The sequence below is a fragment of the Syngnathoides biaculeatus genome, chromosome 17, assembly GCF_019802595.1.
Source record: "Syngnathoides biaculeatus isolate LvHL_M chromosome 17, ASM1980259v1, whole genome shotgun sequence".
NCBI lineage: Eukaryota > Metazoa > Chordata > Actinopteri > Syngnathiformes > Syngnathidae > Syngnathoides > Syngnathoides biaculeatus.
In genome coordinates this window covers 18,151,521-18,166,598 of record NC_084656.1, presented here as the reverse complement: position 1 = coordinate 18,166,598, position 15,078 = coordinate 18,151,521, and the positions used below count along the sequence as shown (strand labels likewise).

The following is a 15,078-nucleotide window of genomic DNA, read 5'->3' as shown; positions in this document are numbered from 1 at the left end:
ACAATAAAACAAAAATAACAATAAACGTGCTGTCGAAAATGGGTGCTCCGAAGATGACAGGCTGAGCTGAAAATGTGAGACTTTTAATAATGCTAGCTAGATAGCTACCACCGTGTAAATGCCGCGCCGCGCTATACCCTGCTAAAAATTTTCTATAGAAAATCAATAGAATTTTATACAATTTGTACAGAACAACTTGTTCCATAGCGTTATAACGATAGTGCTAACGCTAGCTGGATAGCTACCACCGTGTAAATGCTTCTATTTCTACCGTAATTCTCGGCCTACAGAGCGCACCTGGTTACGAGCCTCACCGAGTACATTTGCAAAGGAAATACCATTTGGTACAAACATAAGCCACACCTGTGTAAAAGCCGCAAGTGCCCACATTGAAAGTTGATACACAGAAAGAGTTTAACTCTAACATGGTGCTGGCGCCGTGCTATACCCTACTAAAAATTTTCTATAGAAAATCTATACAATTTTATAGAATTTGTACAGGACAACTTGTTCTGTAGAACTTTGGCTGTGATTTAGTTATACGTTTAGTTATAACGCTAAAGCTAGTGCTAACGCTAGCGCCGCACTAGCTAACGCTAACAGGGCCGGTTAGAATAAAACTTACTGGTAAATATCACTGAGACACGTCAGTAAGACAGCAGAAACACCCTAGCACAGTGCTAATGCTAGTGCTAATGCTAGTGCTAGTACTAGTGCGGCGCTAGCTAACGCTAACAGGGCCGGTTAAAATAAAAGTTACCGGTAAATATCACTGAGACAGGCCAGTAACACAGTAGCAACACGCTAGCGCAGCGCTAACGCAGCGCTAACAGGGCCGGTAAAAGTCACTTCCTCGGAACGTAGATTCCACCGGTCTCATTCTTACCTTTTCCGCTCGAGTGCCCCCTTACGGCTGTTAGAAAAAAAAATGCTCAAATTAGCCGCATAACCCGCAGGGTTGAAAGAGTGTGGGGGTAAAAACAAACCGCGAAATGACGGTATACTGCTGAAGTTGGGCCGAAACCTTCTAGAATGGCGCCTTGAGATATGGGTGTCATTTTGTTCCGTGAGCGTGGTCTTATCTCGAAATAACTGAATCTCAAAGCATACTTCCCCATTGAAATGAATGGAGTTGAAATGAATCCGTCCCAGTTACCCTCAAACCCCACAAGACAAGCGCTAGCCTAATGGATCGCCCGTCCCCGTGCGGGTACGTTGTCTTTCAGAATTATTGACCGACGCGTGTGAAAAATCCCCTGCTCTCAAATCGTCATTTCAGCTTACAATTGCAAAAAAAAAACAAACAAAAAAAAAAACAACTATCTCCAGCCTTACACATCAGTCGGACTGTAACATTTCTCAGACCTCCCCCAAGTGCTAAAGTCAGATTGAGATTGATAGCTGTCCCCTATCGCTTTGCCCCCCCCCCCCAAAAAAAAATAAATCTTCAGCTTGACTGACTAATCTGAATACGGGGGGGGGGGGGGGGGCATTTCAGACACTGATTATCTTGCAACCTGTGCGCGCGTGACAGTAAATGCAGGGGCCGGCCGGTAATTGACCAGGCAAAGACCGAGACGCCTGCCGTGTAATTGAGCAGGAGCCGGGAGGAGGTGGACGGGTGCTTTTGGCGGGTGGGGGCGCGGGGCTGGGGGGCTCCCGCTAGCACTCAAAGAGTCCGAGGAGCCGTCACTGCCCATTAGACCTGGCGGGGGGTCCCCAGACCTGACGTTGGGGGGAAAGGCGGGTTCCCTTACGGCAGTGGACTCCGGCGCTGGAACCGAACTGTTTGCGACTTGAACGCGCCCCACGTTAACGTTAATGGAATTTTTTTTTTTTTTGTTATTAATATTATTTTAGCCCACTTTTACCTGCCGGTAAGAAAAATGGACATTTTAGCGGTGAGCACGTCCGCCTCACAGTCGAGTTGTCGCAGTTCCAATCCAAAATTGTGCGTGGGTGCGTTTGTTTTGGGTTTTGTTCTGGCTCACGAGCAAACCGTATCCCGCTTCTGTCACCAAAAGTCATATTTGGTTCACTTAAAAACAAAATTTTCACGTATTTGTCTAAATATTATTAATAAACATTAATTTGAGCCCGATCTAGAGTGTAGACAAATGCTTGACCGAATTAGGCGTGTGGTCCCTAATGAGGATAAGCGGTATAGAAATTGGATGGGCGAAAGTAGTTAAATGGCAAGAACGTCACAAAATTTGATTTGAATTTGAATTCATCCGCCAATAATTCATTTTTTAGTGCTGCTGTTTTGGTTAGCCGGCTTGGCTGAAATGGGCGAGAATCGATGTCACGATTTTTATTTGATATATTTTTTCAAAAATGCTCAATCTCTTCGGGAGCCAGAGTCCTCCCCACCGCGCGGACGACCTATTGCTTTTCGACCGGCTGCCGCCGTTTAAAGCGCACAAATAGCTCCCATCGCTTCCGCTCCGACGACCGCCGCTGAAGGCGGCGTGTCGATATTCACCTGAACGCCTCAGAACACATTTGACAAAAAAAAAAAAAAAAACGTCGCACATACTGGAAGTGCCATAAGCGCCTTTTTCTTGATTTTTCCACATTCCTTTATATATATATATATATTTTTCCCTTTATGTTTTTTTTAATTTATTTTGTACTGTATTTGCATGCATATTTACATCTGTGGTGAAACTGAGCTCATAATCGCTTCCAAGACGTCAACATGGAAAATCTTATCCTACGTTTATGATCGTGTTATTACAGTGATCTTCTCGTATTGTGCAAATGTTGACCTTGCCTATGGGGAATAGATTTGTGACTAGGAGCCGTCAGGGTGTATTTCAGTTGTCTTCTTGCCTGCAAGTGCCGTAATTTCCGGCCTACAAGCCGCGACTTTTTTCCACACGCTTCCAACCCTGCGGTTTACGGAGCGATGCGGCTAATTTGTGCATTTTTTTTCCTAACGGCTGCAAGGGGGAACTCCAGCGGAAAAGAGACCGGTGCTGCGCTGGCGTTAGTGCTGTGCTAGCGCGTTGCTGCTGTGTCACTGGCGTGTCTCAGTGATATTTACCGGCCCTGTTGGCGTTAGCTAGCGGTAGCACTAGCATTAGCGCTGTGCTAGGGTGTTGCTGCTGTCTTACTGGCATGTCTCAGTGATATTTACCGGTAAGTTTGATCTTAACCGGCCCTGTTAGCGTTAGCTAGTGCCGCGCTAGCACTAGCATTAGCGCTGTACTAGGGTATTGCTGCTGTCTTACTGGCGTGTCTCAGTGATATTTACCAATAAGTTTTATTTTGACCGGCCGTGTCAGCATTAGCTAGCGTGGCGCTAGCATTACTCCTAGCTTTAGTGCTGTGCTAGCGTGTTGCTGCTGTCTTACTGCCATGTCTCAATGATATTTACTGGTAAGTTTTATCTTAACTGGCCCTGTTAGCGTTAGCTAGCGCCGCACTAGTGCTATCACTAGCATTAGCACTGTGCTAGGGTGTTTCTGCTGTCTTACTGGCGTGTCTCAGTAATATTTACCGGTAAGTTTTATTCGAACCGGCCCTGTTAGCGTTAGCTAGTGCGGCGCTAGCGTTAGCACTAGCGTAAGTCCTGTGCTAGCGTGTTGCTGCTGTCTTACTGGCATGTCTCAATGATATTTACTGGTAAGTTTTATCTTAACTGGCCCTGTTAGCGTTCGCTAGCACCGCACTAGTACTATCACTAGTATTAGCGCTGTGCTAGGGTGTTTCTGCTGTCTTACTGGCGTGCCTCAGTGATATTTACGGGTAAGTTTTATTCTAACCGGCCCTGTTAGCGTTAGCTAGTGCGGCGCTAGCATTAGCACTAGCGTAAGTGCTGTGCTAGCGTGCTGCTGCTGTCTTACTGGCATGTGTCAATGATATTTACTGGTAAGTTTTATCTTAACTGGCCCTGTTAGCGTTACCTAGCACCGCACTAGTACTAGCATTAGTATTAGCGCTGTGCCAGGGTGTTTCTGCTGTCTTACTGGCGTGCCTCAGTGATATTTACGGGTAAGTTTTATTCTAACTGGCCCTGTTAGCGTTAGCTTTTGCGGCGCTAGCGTTAGCACTAGCGTAAGTGCTGTGCTAGCGTGTTGCTGCTGTCTTACTGGCATGTGTCAATGATATTTACTGGTAAGTTTTATCTTAACTGGCCCTGTTAGCGTTACCTAGCACCGCACTAGTACTAGCATTAGTATTAGCGCTGTGCCAGGGTGTTTCTGCTGTCTTACTGGCGTGCCTCAGTGATATTTACGGGTAAGTTTTATTTCTTTTCTTTGTAAATATCTCACGTTTCAATGCGGGTTTCACACAGCTGCGGCGTACGTATGTACCAAATGGTATTTCCTTTACAAATGCCCTCGGTAGGCTGGGAATTTCGCTTATTAAATTGTACATTTTATGATTCTGAAAGTGTCCGGTTTGTCAAGTCTACTCCAGCGTAAACATTTTGACGCACATCTAAAATAGTAAGGGTGAAAAATTACAAATTTCACGTTTGTTTTTTTCCCAAACACACAAAAAGACACCAAGGACGAAATGAAATTCCGACGGCCATAAAGCACTTTTTATTTCTCCCGATTCCCATCATTTCCAAGGGGAACGATAAGAACACAGCAGCCTCCAACAAGAACACTGCACCGTGGCCAGATTTCAAACGCGTTACATTGCACCAAAATGGAAAAAACAAATCTCTCAATATTTTAGAGACGGTACTTCAAATTGCCGTGTGGCGCCTTCGTACCCTCACTGCTTGGTGCCGGACAGGCCCTGCAGACGCTGGTGCTCCTTGAGCCTGTGGCGAAAAGATCTCTCGTCAATTCCATAACGGGCAAAAAAAAAAAAATAAAAAAACTCCATCAAAGTTCAGTTTCTGGGTTGGATGTTGGGCGCTCACCTGATAGCGTTGATCTTGATGAATCCAGAGGCGTCGCACGGGTCGTAGTCTCCCTGCACGTCCATGCTAGAGAGACGGCAGACAACGACACCGAGTGAAGTGTTTGCGAGCCGAGCGATAAACACGCCAGGCGTGAAGCCTCATTAACCGCTGGGAGAACTCCATCGTTGATAAAAGCCTTCTATGGCAATAATGTTGCTATCGATTCCTCTCTCGACGCTCTACTTTGACATCGTTTGCCCCGAATGAGTCAATATTGGACTACGACTCGAAAAAAAAAAAAAAATCAACCAATGTGAGGCTTTAACGGCGTTTCTTAAAGCGGGCGTCTGCAAGATGTAGCTTGAAAGTCTGGAAAAATCACTTGTAAATCATAAAATACAGCGCGGCCAATAAAACAAACATACTAACTGCGGTTTATGGGGCTAATTTGTGCATTTTTTTTTCTTCTAACAGCCGCAAAGGGGCACTCGAGCGGAAAAGGTAAGAGCGAGACCGGTGGAATACATGTGCCGAGGACGTGCCTTTTACCGGTCCGGCCCTGTTAGCGCTGCGCTAGCGTGTTACTGCCGTGTCTCAATCATTTTTACTAGTATGTTTTTTTTAACCGTCCCTGTTAGCACGACGCTAGCATTTGCATTAGCTAGTATTAGCGTGGTGCTAGCGTTAAACCTTGTGCACCGTCCGTCTTTGTAAATATCTCGTGTTTCAATGTGGGCACTTGCGGCTTTTACACAGCTGCGGCATATGTGTTAGCATTACGCCAGCAGACTTTTGTACGGCAAACTTAAGGCTCACATTGATCTGATGGCACAATTGAATCAATTTCAAATGTAAAAGATGTATTTAAGAGTTTGCTGCCTCTAGGAGCTTCTTAAAATTGGCCTTTAATGTGGACTATAATCATTTAAATCCTTAAAAAAAATTATTTGCAACTGCATACCTACCGTAATTTCTGGCCTATAAGTCGCGACTTTTTTCACTCGCTAACCCTGCGGTTTCTGCGGCGATGGTGCTAATTTGTGTATTTTTTTTTTCTCTAACCGCCGCAAGGGGGCACTCAAGCGGAAAAGGTAAGAGTGACACCGGTGGAATATATGTGCCGAGGAAGTGACTTTTACCGGCCGAGTGTTAGCATGTTGCTGCTGTGTTATTGGCAAGTCTCAGTGATATTTACCGGTAAGTTTTATTTTAACCAGCCCTGCTAGCGTTAGCACTAGCATTAGGTAACAGCCACAAGGGGGGTAAGAGCGAGACCGGTGGAATATATGTGCAGAGAAAGTGACTTTTCCCAGTCCAGCCCTGTTAGCGCTGCATTAGCATGTTACTGACGAGTCTCTGTGATTTTTACCAGTATGTTTTTTTTTTTTTACCGGCCCTGTTCGCGCGGCGCTAGCATTAGCTAATGGCCACAAGGAAGACTTGAACAGAAAAGGTAAGAGCGAGACCAGTGGAATATATGTGCCGAGGAAGTGACTTTTACCAGTCCATCCCTGTTAGCGCTGTGTTACCGTGTTACTGCCGTGTCTGAGTGATTTTTACCGGGATGTTTTTTTTAACCGGCCCTGTTAGAGCGGCGCTAGCGTTAGCATTAAGGCGACACTAGCGTTAGTGCGGCGCTAGCGTTAGCCTATGGCCTATGTATGTACCAAATGGTATTTCCTTTCCAAATGTACTGGGTGAGGCTTATAACCAGGTGCGCTCTGTAGGCCGGGAATTACGGTACTTATCTGAGGTACAGACAAATTCAAAAACGACTGCACAAGACTTTTTATTTTTCTGCACTTAATTTGACAAAAATCGGCTTTGTGGTCATGAGTGGGGGGTCTCCCGTGTATGGCGTCCGTGGACCCAGAAAGTTTGAGAACCCCCGATCTAACCTGGGCCTCGGCGACTTCGGCGGGGCGTGAAAAATATTTCCAAATCAATGTCTCGCTCTGTATCGCCATCCCTCCTGAGTGCGCGGCGCACAAAGCCGAGCGACGGCGGCGGCGGCGCCGCGTAATTACGGCAGTTTTCTACCTGTCGCGCTTAATACACTGCCTGGCCCCGCGTCCTCTCCCGGCCGCCCAGTGTTTTCCCCCTGGCGCTCATTCATCGCGAGCACTTAGCCAAAGAGGAAATTGCGAAGAAATGATAGGATAAACACCATAAAAGAAGAAAGTATGACAACTAAATCATCAACTCTCAATACAAAGCTCCCCGCCTGGCACCTGAGCGCCATTATGAGCGAGCGGCTTCGGAGAATACGGCGGCGGCGGGCGAGCGCGCGCGTCGCCGGCGGAAACCCTGCCGTCTAATTGAGAGGAGAGCCGGCAGACGGGGCGAGGAGGGTGACATTTCCCTCTCGGTGACGGGCCGCGTTACCACCGCGTTAATGATGCCGTTTACCGTCGCCCGCGGAGAGACAGCGAGACGCCGGCGGGGGGTCCGTGCCGAGTGTGTGTTGAGCAAGACAATCGCAAATGTGAGACATACCGTATACTATATTGCTTAAATACAACACTCAAAAGAAAGTATTTAATGTACACACCGACGCAGCCACTACGATATTGCAATTAAATAAAACAAAAAGTTTGAGTGGGGATTCTTGAATTATTCCTCGTGAATGATGACTGCACGTTAAACTCGAGCCGGCGCGTTCCACTCGCTGCCTTTGTCGTTTGTCGCCAGCTCTTTTGTGGGCGACATCTGTCACAGGGGCCCGAGGACTTGGCGACGACGGTGAAACGCAACACCTCAGTCACACAACGAGGTCGGGGGGCTTTTCCCGAACAACTGAACTTAATCTCTCTCCCCCCCCCCCCTAAAAAAATGTCTTCAAGTTGACTTGAATTCATTTTACCTCAGCTAGTGTTGAATAATTGTGACTACAATCATTTATGTAACATGGGCTCCCCGATTGTACACATGGTAGGTGCATGGCGCGCATCTTCTTTTTCCTTTCGGCTTGTCCCGTTTAGGGGTCGCCACAGCGTGTCGTATTTTCCCATCTAAGCCTCTCTCGTGCATCTTCCTCACTCCCACCCACAGTCTTCACGTCCTCTCTCACAACATCCATCAACCTTTTCTTTGGTCTTCCTCTTGCTCTCTCTTCCTTGACAGCTCCATCCTTACCATCCTTCTACCGATATACTCCCTCTCTCGCCTCTGGACATGTTCAAACCATCGAGGTCTGCTCTCTCGGACCTTGTCTCCAAACATCCAACTTTGGCTGCCCCTCTAAGGATCTCATTTCTAATGCTATCCAACCTGCTCACTCCGAGCGAGAACCTCAACATCTTCATTTCTGCCACCTCCAGTTCTGCTTCCTGCCACCGTCTCCAAACCATACATCATGGCCGCCCTTACCACTCTTTTGTATACTTTGCCCTTCATCCTAGCGGAGACTCTTCTGTCACATAGAACACCAGACACCTTGCGCCAACTGTTCCACCCCGCTTGGACCCGTTTCTTCACTTCCTTTCCACACTCACCATTGGTCCGTATTGTTGACCCCGAGTATTTGAAGTCGTCCACCCTCGCTATCTTTTCTCCCTGTAGCCTCACTCTTCCCCCTCCAGATATTCAGTTTTACTTCAGCTAATCTTCATTCCTCTCCTTTCCAGTGCGTGCCTCCCTCCATCTTTCTAATTGTTCCTCCGCCTGCTCCCTGCTTATCACAATATCATCTGCGAAGATCGTAGTCCGAGGGGATTCCAGTCTGACCTCGTCTGTCGTTACTACAGCAAACACGAAGGGGCTCAGCGCGGAACCCTGATGCAGTCCCACCTCCACCTGAAATTCTTCACTGTCTCGATATGTGCCCTGTAATTGACTGGCTAACTAGTTTATGCTGTAGTCTTGCGTCTTGAACAGAAAAAGGGATGTCGAGAATTGATGGATGAATCCAAGGGGATTCCAGTCTAACCACATCTGTCACCGCAAACAGGAAGGGGCTCAGCGCGGATCCCTGATGCAGTCCCACCTCCACCTTAAATTCTTCTGTCACGCCTATGGCACGTCTCACTGCTGTTCTGCTGCCCTCATACATGTCCTGAACTATACTAACATATTTCTCCGCCACACCGGACTTGCGCATGCAGTACCACAGTTCCCCTCTTGGTCCTCTGTCATGGGCTTTCTCTAGGCCTACAAAGACACAATGTAGCTCCTTCTGACCTTCTCCGTACTTTTCCACAAGCATCCTCAAGGCAAATAATGAGTCTGTGGTCCTCTTTCTAGGCACAAAATCATACTGTTGCTCGCAGATACTTACTTCCGTCCTGAGTCTTCCCTCCACTACTTTCCCGTAACTTCATTGCATACTCAATTCCAAACCTGGCAAGTCAACTATTCGCAGATTTAAAAAAAAAACAAAAAAACGCAAAATCAGTTTTAATCCTCTGTGAATCGTAGCCGTTTACTGTAAATACACCTCATACTGTACCGCATATAAAAATAATATAATTGCCGAGCACATCATTACTGCACTAATTGATCGGCGTCAAAGCGCACTTTTGCATCCATTTTCCCCTAAGTGGCCCTGAAAACAAACCAAGACCAAGAGCACACCTCAGCGATTGTGCGAGTGAAAAGCGAATTCACAGACGAACAAGAGCTCTCTCTTTTTTTTTACCCCCCCCCCGCCCCCTTTTGACTCTTTTTCTCTTGTAAAGAACAAAATACAGTGCCCGCTCGCCAAAGCGTCATCGCTCCCTGCTGACCCGCTTAACAAGCATGACAGTTTTGCGACGTTCCTCTTTAAAAGGCCGCCGAACATCAGCTCTCTCTCCGTCCTTTGGATGAAAACGCTTTTAGCCGCCTGGCTCAAGGGTACAAGCGGAGTGTGTGTGACTCAAAAGCGGGGATGGAAAGGCATATGGAGTCAGTCGCTTTTTGGTCAGCGCTGAGCTTGCCCACGGGGCATCGGGGGTCACCCTCCTGAAAAAACCCACTGTTAGCGCGGCTGAGAGGTCACGGGGGGGTTGCGTCGAGGAGCGGGGGGTCGGGGGTCGCCCCCCCCCCCCCAGAAATTGAGCTCGAGGCTCCTCTGATGTCTTTTTGTGCGTGTAGCGCGTTGACGGAGGCCGCGGGAGAACTCGGGCGAGGTGACCTGCGACAGGCTGTGCGGCGGGGCTGTGCCCGCCCCTGAGAACGAGCATACGCCGCTGGCAACCCTTGAGCAAACGCACAACAGGGCTGACTTAATGATGAATAGTATTTTTAGTCATTTTGTTTTTATGTTTCAATTCCGGTTGATCAAAATTGAGCCAATCAAAAATTCATAAAACCCAAAAATACGTTCATCCTCTGCTTGGCTTACCTGACCAGCTCCTCGTTGTACAAAGACTTGGGCGACTCTCGCCCCAGGATGTAGACCTGGCCCTTGAAGACCGACAGCTGCACTTTGCCCTCGATGTTCTCCTGGGACTTGTTTATGCAGTGCCGCACAAAGTCAAACTCTGGACTGTACCAGAATCCTGAGGGAGGAAATGCAAAAAAACGCATTCGGTCAACTGTTAAACTGATACGGGGGGGGGGTTATGCTCGTACATGCAGGTACATACTAGAAGAGCAGTAAGTAAATACTGGCCAATTTTTGCCCCTGATATGGAATATCATGTATAAAAACAATTTGAAGTGCTACATCTATATACCGTCATTTCCAGCCTATAAACCGCGACTTTTTTCACACGGTTTCAACCCTGCGGCTTATGCGGGGATGCGGCTAATTTGTGCATTTTTTTTCCAACGGTCGCAAGGGGGCACTCGAGCGGAAGAGGTAAGAGTGAGACCGGTGGAATATATGTGCTGAGGAAGTGACTTTTACCGGCACGTTTTTTTTTTTTTTAACCGGCCCTGTTAGCGCTGTGCTAGCATGTTGCTGCCGCGTTTCAGTGATTTTTACCGGTATGTTTTTTTTTTTTTTAACCGGGCCTGTTAGTGCTGCGCCAGCATTAGCACCGCGCTAACGTGTTTCTGCCACGTCTCAGTGATTTAGGTGTGATTTTTGTTTTTAACCGGCTCTGTTTGTGCTGTGCTACTGTGTTGCTACTGTGTAGCTGCCGCACCATTTTTTTTTTTTTAAACCACCCCTGTTCGTGCTATCGTGTTGTTCCTATGTTAAGCTAAGCTAACGCATTAAAACTTTGAAAACTCTCTCTGTGTACCATCTTTCAATGTGGTCACTTGCGGCTTTTACACAGGTGCGGCTTAAGTATGTACCAAATGGTATTTCCTTTACAAATGTACTGGGTGAGGCTTATAATCCGGTGCGCTCTGTAGGCCGGGAATTACTATAATCATATTAGGTATACACAGATATCGATACCGGTATCGGTACGGCTGCTGATACTGTACTGTACATCTGTACTAGCACTTGTAAATTGTTCCGATACTATGTTGCAGATATATTTCAACCATTGTGACATGTACATTCTGGGCAGGTGGAGCAATGTAAACGCAGATGCCAAAAAATAACGACTGGAAATTATGGTCCGCAAAATGGATGACGGACTCTCCCTCGTGTGGGCGCAAATTGCAGCTGCTGGCCTCGGAGACCAGATCCTGCCTGCCAGTGGCATAATTATGTTTCTCTCACAGTTTCTTACAGAAGATAACGCAGAGAAGCTGACATTAACGGTGGCCCGATGGCACCCGGGCCAGCATGGGACTCACATAGGCTACCTGGAACGGGCCAGTACAACTTTCAAAAATAAATCAGGTAAAGGTAAAAAAAAAACAAAACACAACTGGTGCTACTTTATGTATTGGGTGGACTGTTCGACAAATTCAACGTGTGATGTGCGCGTATTGAATTTTGGACCTCCCCCCACTTAGGGTTTTCCCAGACAGATGGAAGAGGCCGGCGTCTGCATTTGTTCCGAGGAGGTCCCGCACCGCTCGGCGGGGGTCCTCCTCTGATCAGCACCTGACCTCCACCTCGTCGTCTGTCCACGTCCAAAGAGCGAAGCTCCGCCCGCTCCCCATGTTAATCGCTTTAATCATTGTAATCCGCCTTCATTAGTTGTTCATTAGCATTAGTAGGCCCGTTTTGTGTGTGCGGGCACTGGGAAAATCGAATCCATGCATGTGTGCATTTTACATTTTACAGATTGCACTTGTTTTATTCTTTTTGTTGCAAATCCGTCTCGTATCTGGGATAGGGATACGAAGTCTCCGGAGGAAACTGAATATTGCAGTAATGGAAAGCAGATGCGGGGCAGGTGTTAAAATAAGCCGACCAAACACACACACACACACACACACACAACACACACACACACACGGGTATTTGTATCTGATGTGTTATTAACGTTGAAAATCCAATGGGTTTAATTCAGGGGTGGGCAAAGTATGGATTGTTCTTTAATCGGGCCAACTGAGCATTTAGATTATCAATATATTTGTTGCATTCATTTCTTTCAATTCTAATGCACTTATCTAGATTTTTAAATTCAATTCATTATTATTTTTGTTTGATTTTACACTTAAGCCCTTTAACTGCACTTTGTTCTCCATTAAAAAGTGTGCACGTTCCAAAACTTTCATGATCCACGGAGAGTGATATCATTCAGATCCTCTGCCCGCCAGCGAAAGGCCAAAATGAAGTTCACATTTATTTTTCTGGACGTTTGATGACATTTCAACGATGACTTGGAGTGTGGAAATCTCGGATAAAAATGTATCATTTATTTTGTTAATTAAAAATCTCTATTCTTGGGTTGAATCACTGTAATGAGTTGACTACCAATGTACATCCATCCATCCATTTTCTTTGCCGCTTATCCTCACGAGGGTCGCGGTGAGCGCTGGAGCCTATCCCAGCTGTCAACGGGCAGGAGGCAGGGTACACCCTCAACTGGTTGCCAGCCAATCGCAGGGCACATCGAGACAGTCGCACTCACAATCACACCTACGGGCAATTTAGAGAGTCCAATTAATGTTGCGTGTTCTTGGGAAGTGGGAGGAAACGGTAGTGCCCGGAGAAAACCCACGCAGGAAACGGGGAGAACATGCAAACTCCACACAGGCGGGGCCGGGATTGAACCTCAGAACTGTGAAGCCACCGCTTCCCAGCTGAGCCACCGTGCTGCCCTGCCAATGTACAATTATCTTCAATGCTATGTGGCTAATTGCTAATCCAAGGCTTAAAAACTCATTCTTGTTCATTCTGTTTTTGATGAGATGGGTCAATCCACAATTTTAGTAACTCCACTTTTATGATTCGACCACATGATTCGACATTTAAGTTTATTTTCGTGGAATGCAATTTAAAATAGAAAATGAATCATTTGATTGTTTAAAAAAAAATATATATTTATTGTACACTAACATTGTTGTATGTTTTTACCCCATTTGGTCCACTTTAAAAGCCAACAAGCACGGTTTAATTTTTCAAAACAGTTGATTATTGAACTCTAATCTCAGCCCTGCTTTTTAGGGTGACACTTTTAAAGTACGAGTATGTGTGTGTACGTGTGCGCATCCCCCGTCCGTCTCTGGAGGGCATAACTGAAGTGGCCGTATAGTCGAGTCTCTAATGGCACTGATCCTATTATGTGGATGAAGGCGCACAGGAGAGTGGAGACGGAGCAGAAGGGAGGATTAAGACACCTGAGCCACACCGACACACGCGCCAAGCGGACGGAACCGTAAACGCCTTCACAGATGGAATATTGTTTTTTCCCCCGCGTCTGAGCGACTCACCGTTGTAGACCAGTTCAGAGAACTTGACGCCGAGCCCCTGCTTGATTCTGCGCACTTCCTTGTCCATGGTGAACGTCTCCATGTCGAGATGGGCCTCCAGCAGGATGGTGCCGCCGGGGGTTTCATAAATCCCTAACAAATAAATATGAGCGCAATTCACCAAAAGTCCTCGTCCAAGCAAAATTATATCACTGAATTATAATCGACCCTCCTAAGGGATAAAAGGTGTAATGTTGTGAGACTTTATTTAAATATTAAAATGATTCTGTGAAATATGAATTTAATATAAGAAATAATAATAAAATTTAATTACATATAATTTAATTAAAAATATTTTTAAGTGGAAAAAACAGCAACACATTAGGAGATGAAAGTTGGAATATTATGAGGGAAAAAAAGAAAATGTTATGAGAGTGGCATCCAAATACTAAAAGAATATTGGTGTAATGTGTATGTTAAATACAAGAATATTGCAGTAATATTTTATGGGTGAAAAAGTTGTAATTATTGACTCCTAAGGCATAAAATTAAGGTGAAAAATGTTAAATATTGTGGAAGTAAAAAAGTAAAAAGGAGTAATGTTATTATAAGCGTGCGGTCAAAATATCACAAGACCGGAGTAGCAATATTATGAAAATGATCCTAACGTAAGAAATTATTGTTCATACCTCCCCAAAGAATAAATCTTAGGAAGATGGTGATTTTGATTTCAAGGGAAAAAAAACAACTTCAAATTGAAATATTTTCGAACGAGCGAACACCACACACGATCAATTTTTGTCCCCCACCTCCATGGGATCATTTCCAATAAATCCGTTTGATGGGGGGCGGCAAATATTTTCCAAATGCATTTCGCATTGGAGGCCATTAGAATCTGTTTCACGATGAACGCGTCGCGTGGATTTGAGTTGGATGAATTATTGTCGGAATGCCTTTTTTTTTTTTTTTGGGAAGCAACCAATAATAATTAAAAAAAAAAAGATCTTGCAGAATTACATGAATATTAGTCATTTGCTGCATGACAGGCAGGCGTCTTTGCTAAATATGGAGAGTGTGTCCATGCAGACTAAATGACAGGGTAGGAGGCCCCTGCCAGCCAGCAGCATGGGCCAGGGCTCTGTCTATACCCTGCAATTTACCCCCTCTGGTCGGGGAGGGGCTGAAAAAAAATGAGGTGGCTGACAGCAGAAATGAAGCTGTCACTCAAATGTCAGCTCAATCAAAAAAAAAAAAAGGGAAAAAGAAGTAGGAGAGGGTCGGGGGGTGTAGATGGGGGGGGGGGGGGGGGGGTCGAAAAAGCACTGCTACGCTTATTTAATCTCCCGGTCTGTGTGGCTGCAAATCCTCCGCCGAAAGTCCTGACCTGAAAACGGAGAAGCACTTACTGCGGCCGGGAGCAGCCACAAACCCGGCTTAGCCCCGCCGCTAATTGTCCGAACCTTCAAACGGCCGCCACCTGAGCTTGGAGGGCTCGCGGTCTTTTGATGAAACGACGACGGGGG

General features: G+C 46.2%; 1 protein-coding gene and 1 long non-coding RNA gene across 2 annotated transcripts in view; one reads left to right on the top strand and one right to left on the bottom strand.

The window, feature by feature from the left end:
- Nucleotides 1-3,774: 3,774 nt before the first annotated feature.
- Nucleotides 3,775-10,184, top strand: LOC133491068 (uncharacterized). The gene is made up of 3 exons (XR_009792343.1): nt 3,775-4,122; nt 5,342-5,368; nt 5,939-10,184. It is a non-coding gene; the product is annotated as an uncharacterized LOC133491068 (long non-coding RNA).
- ass1 (argininosuccinate synthase 1) overlaps nt 4,518-15,078 on the bottom strand; it is a 37,244-nt gene continuing 26,683 nt past the window's right edge. Inside the window, exons 12-15 of the mRNA XM_061801948.1 lie at nt 13,577-13,708; nt 10,191-10,347; nt 4,886-4,951; nt 4,518-4,783 (exon numbers count right to left, since the gene is read on the bottom strand). Of these exons, the coding sequence (XP_061657932.1) occupies nt 4,735-4,783; nt 4,886-4,951; nt 10,191-10,347; nt 13,577-13,708 (404 nt within the window). The 3' untranslated portion in view covers nt 4,518-4,734. The remainder of the gene's footprint in view (nt 4,784-4,885; nt 4,952-10,190; nt 10,348-13,576; nt 13,709-15,078) is intronic.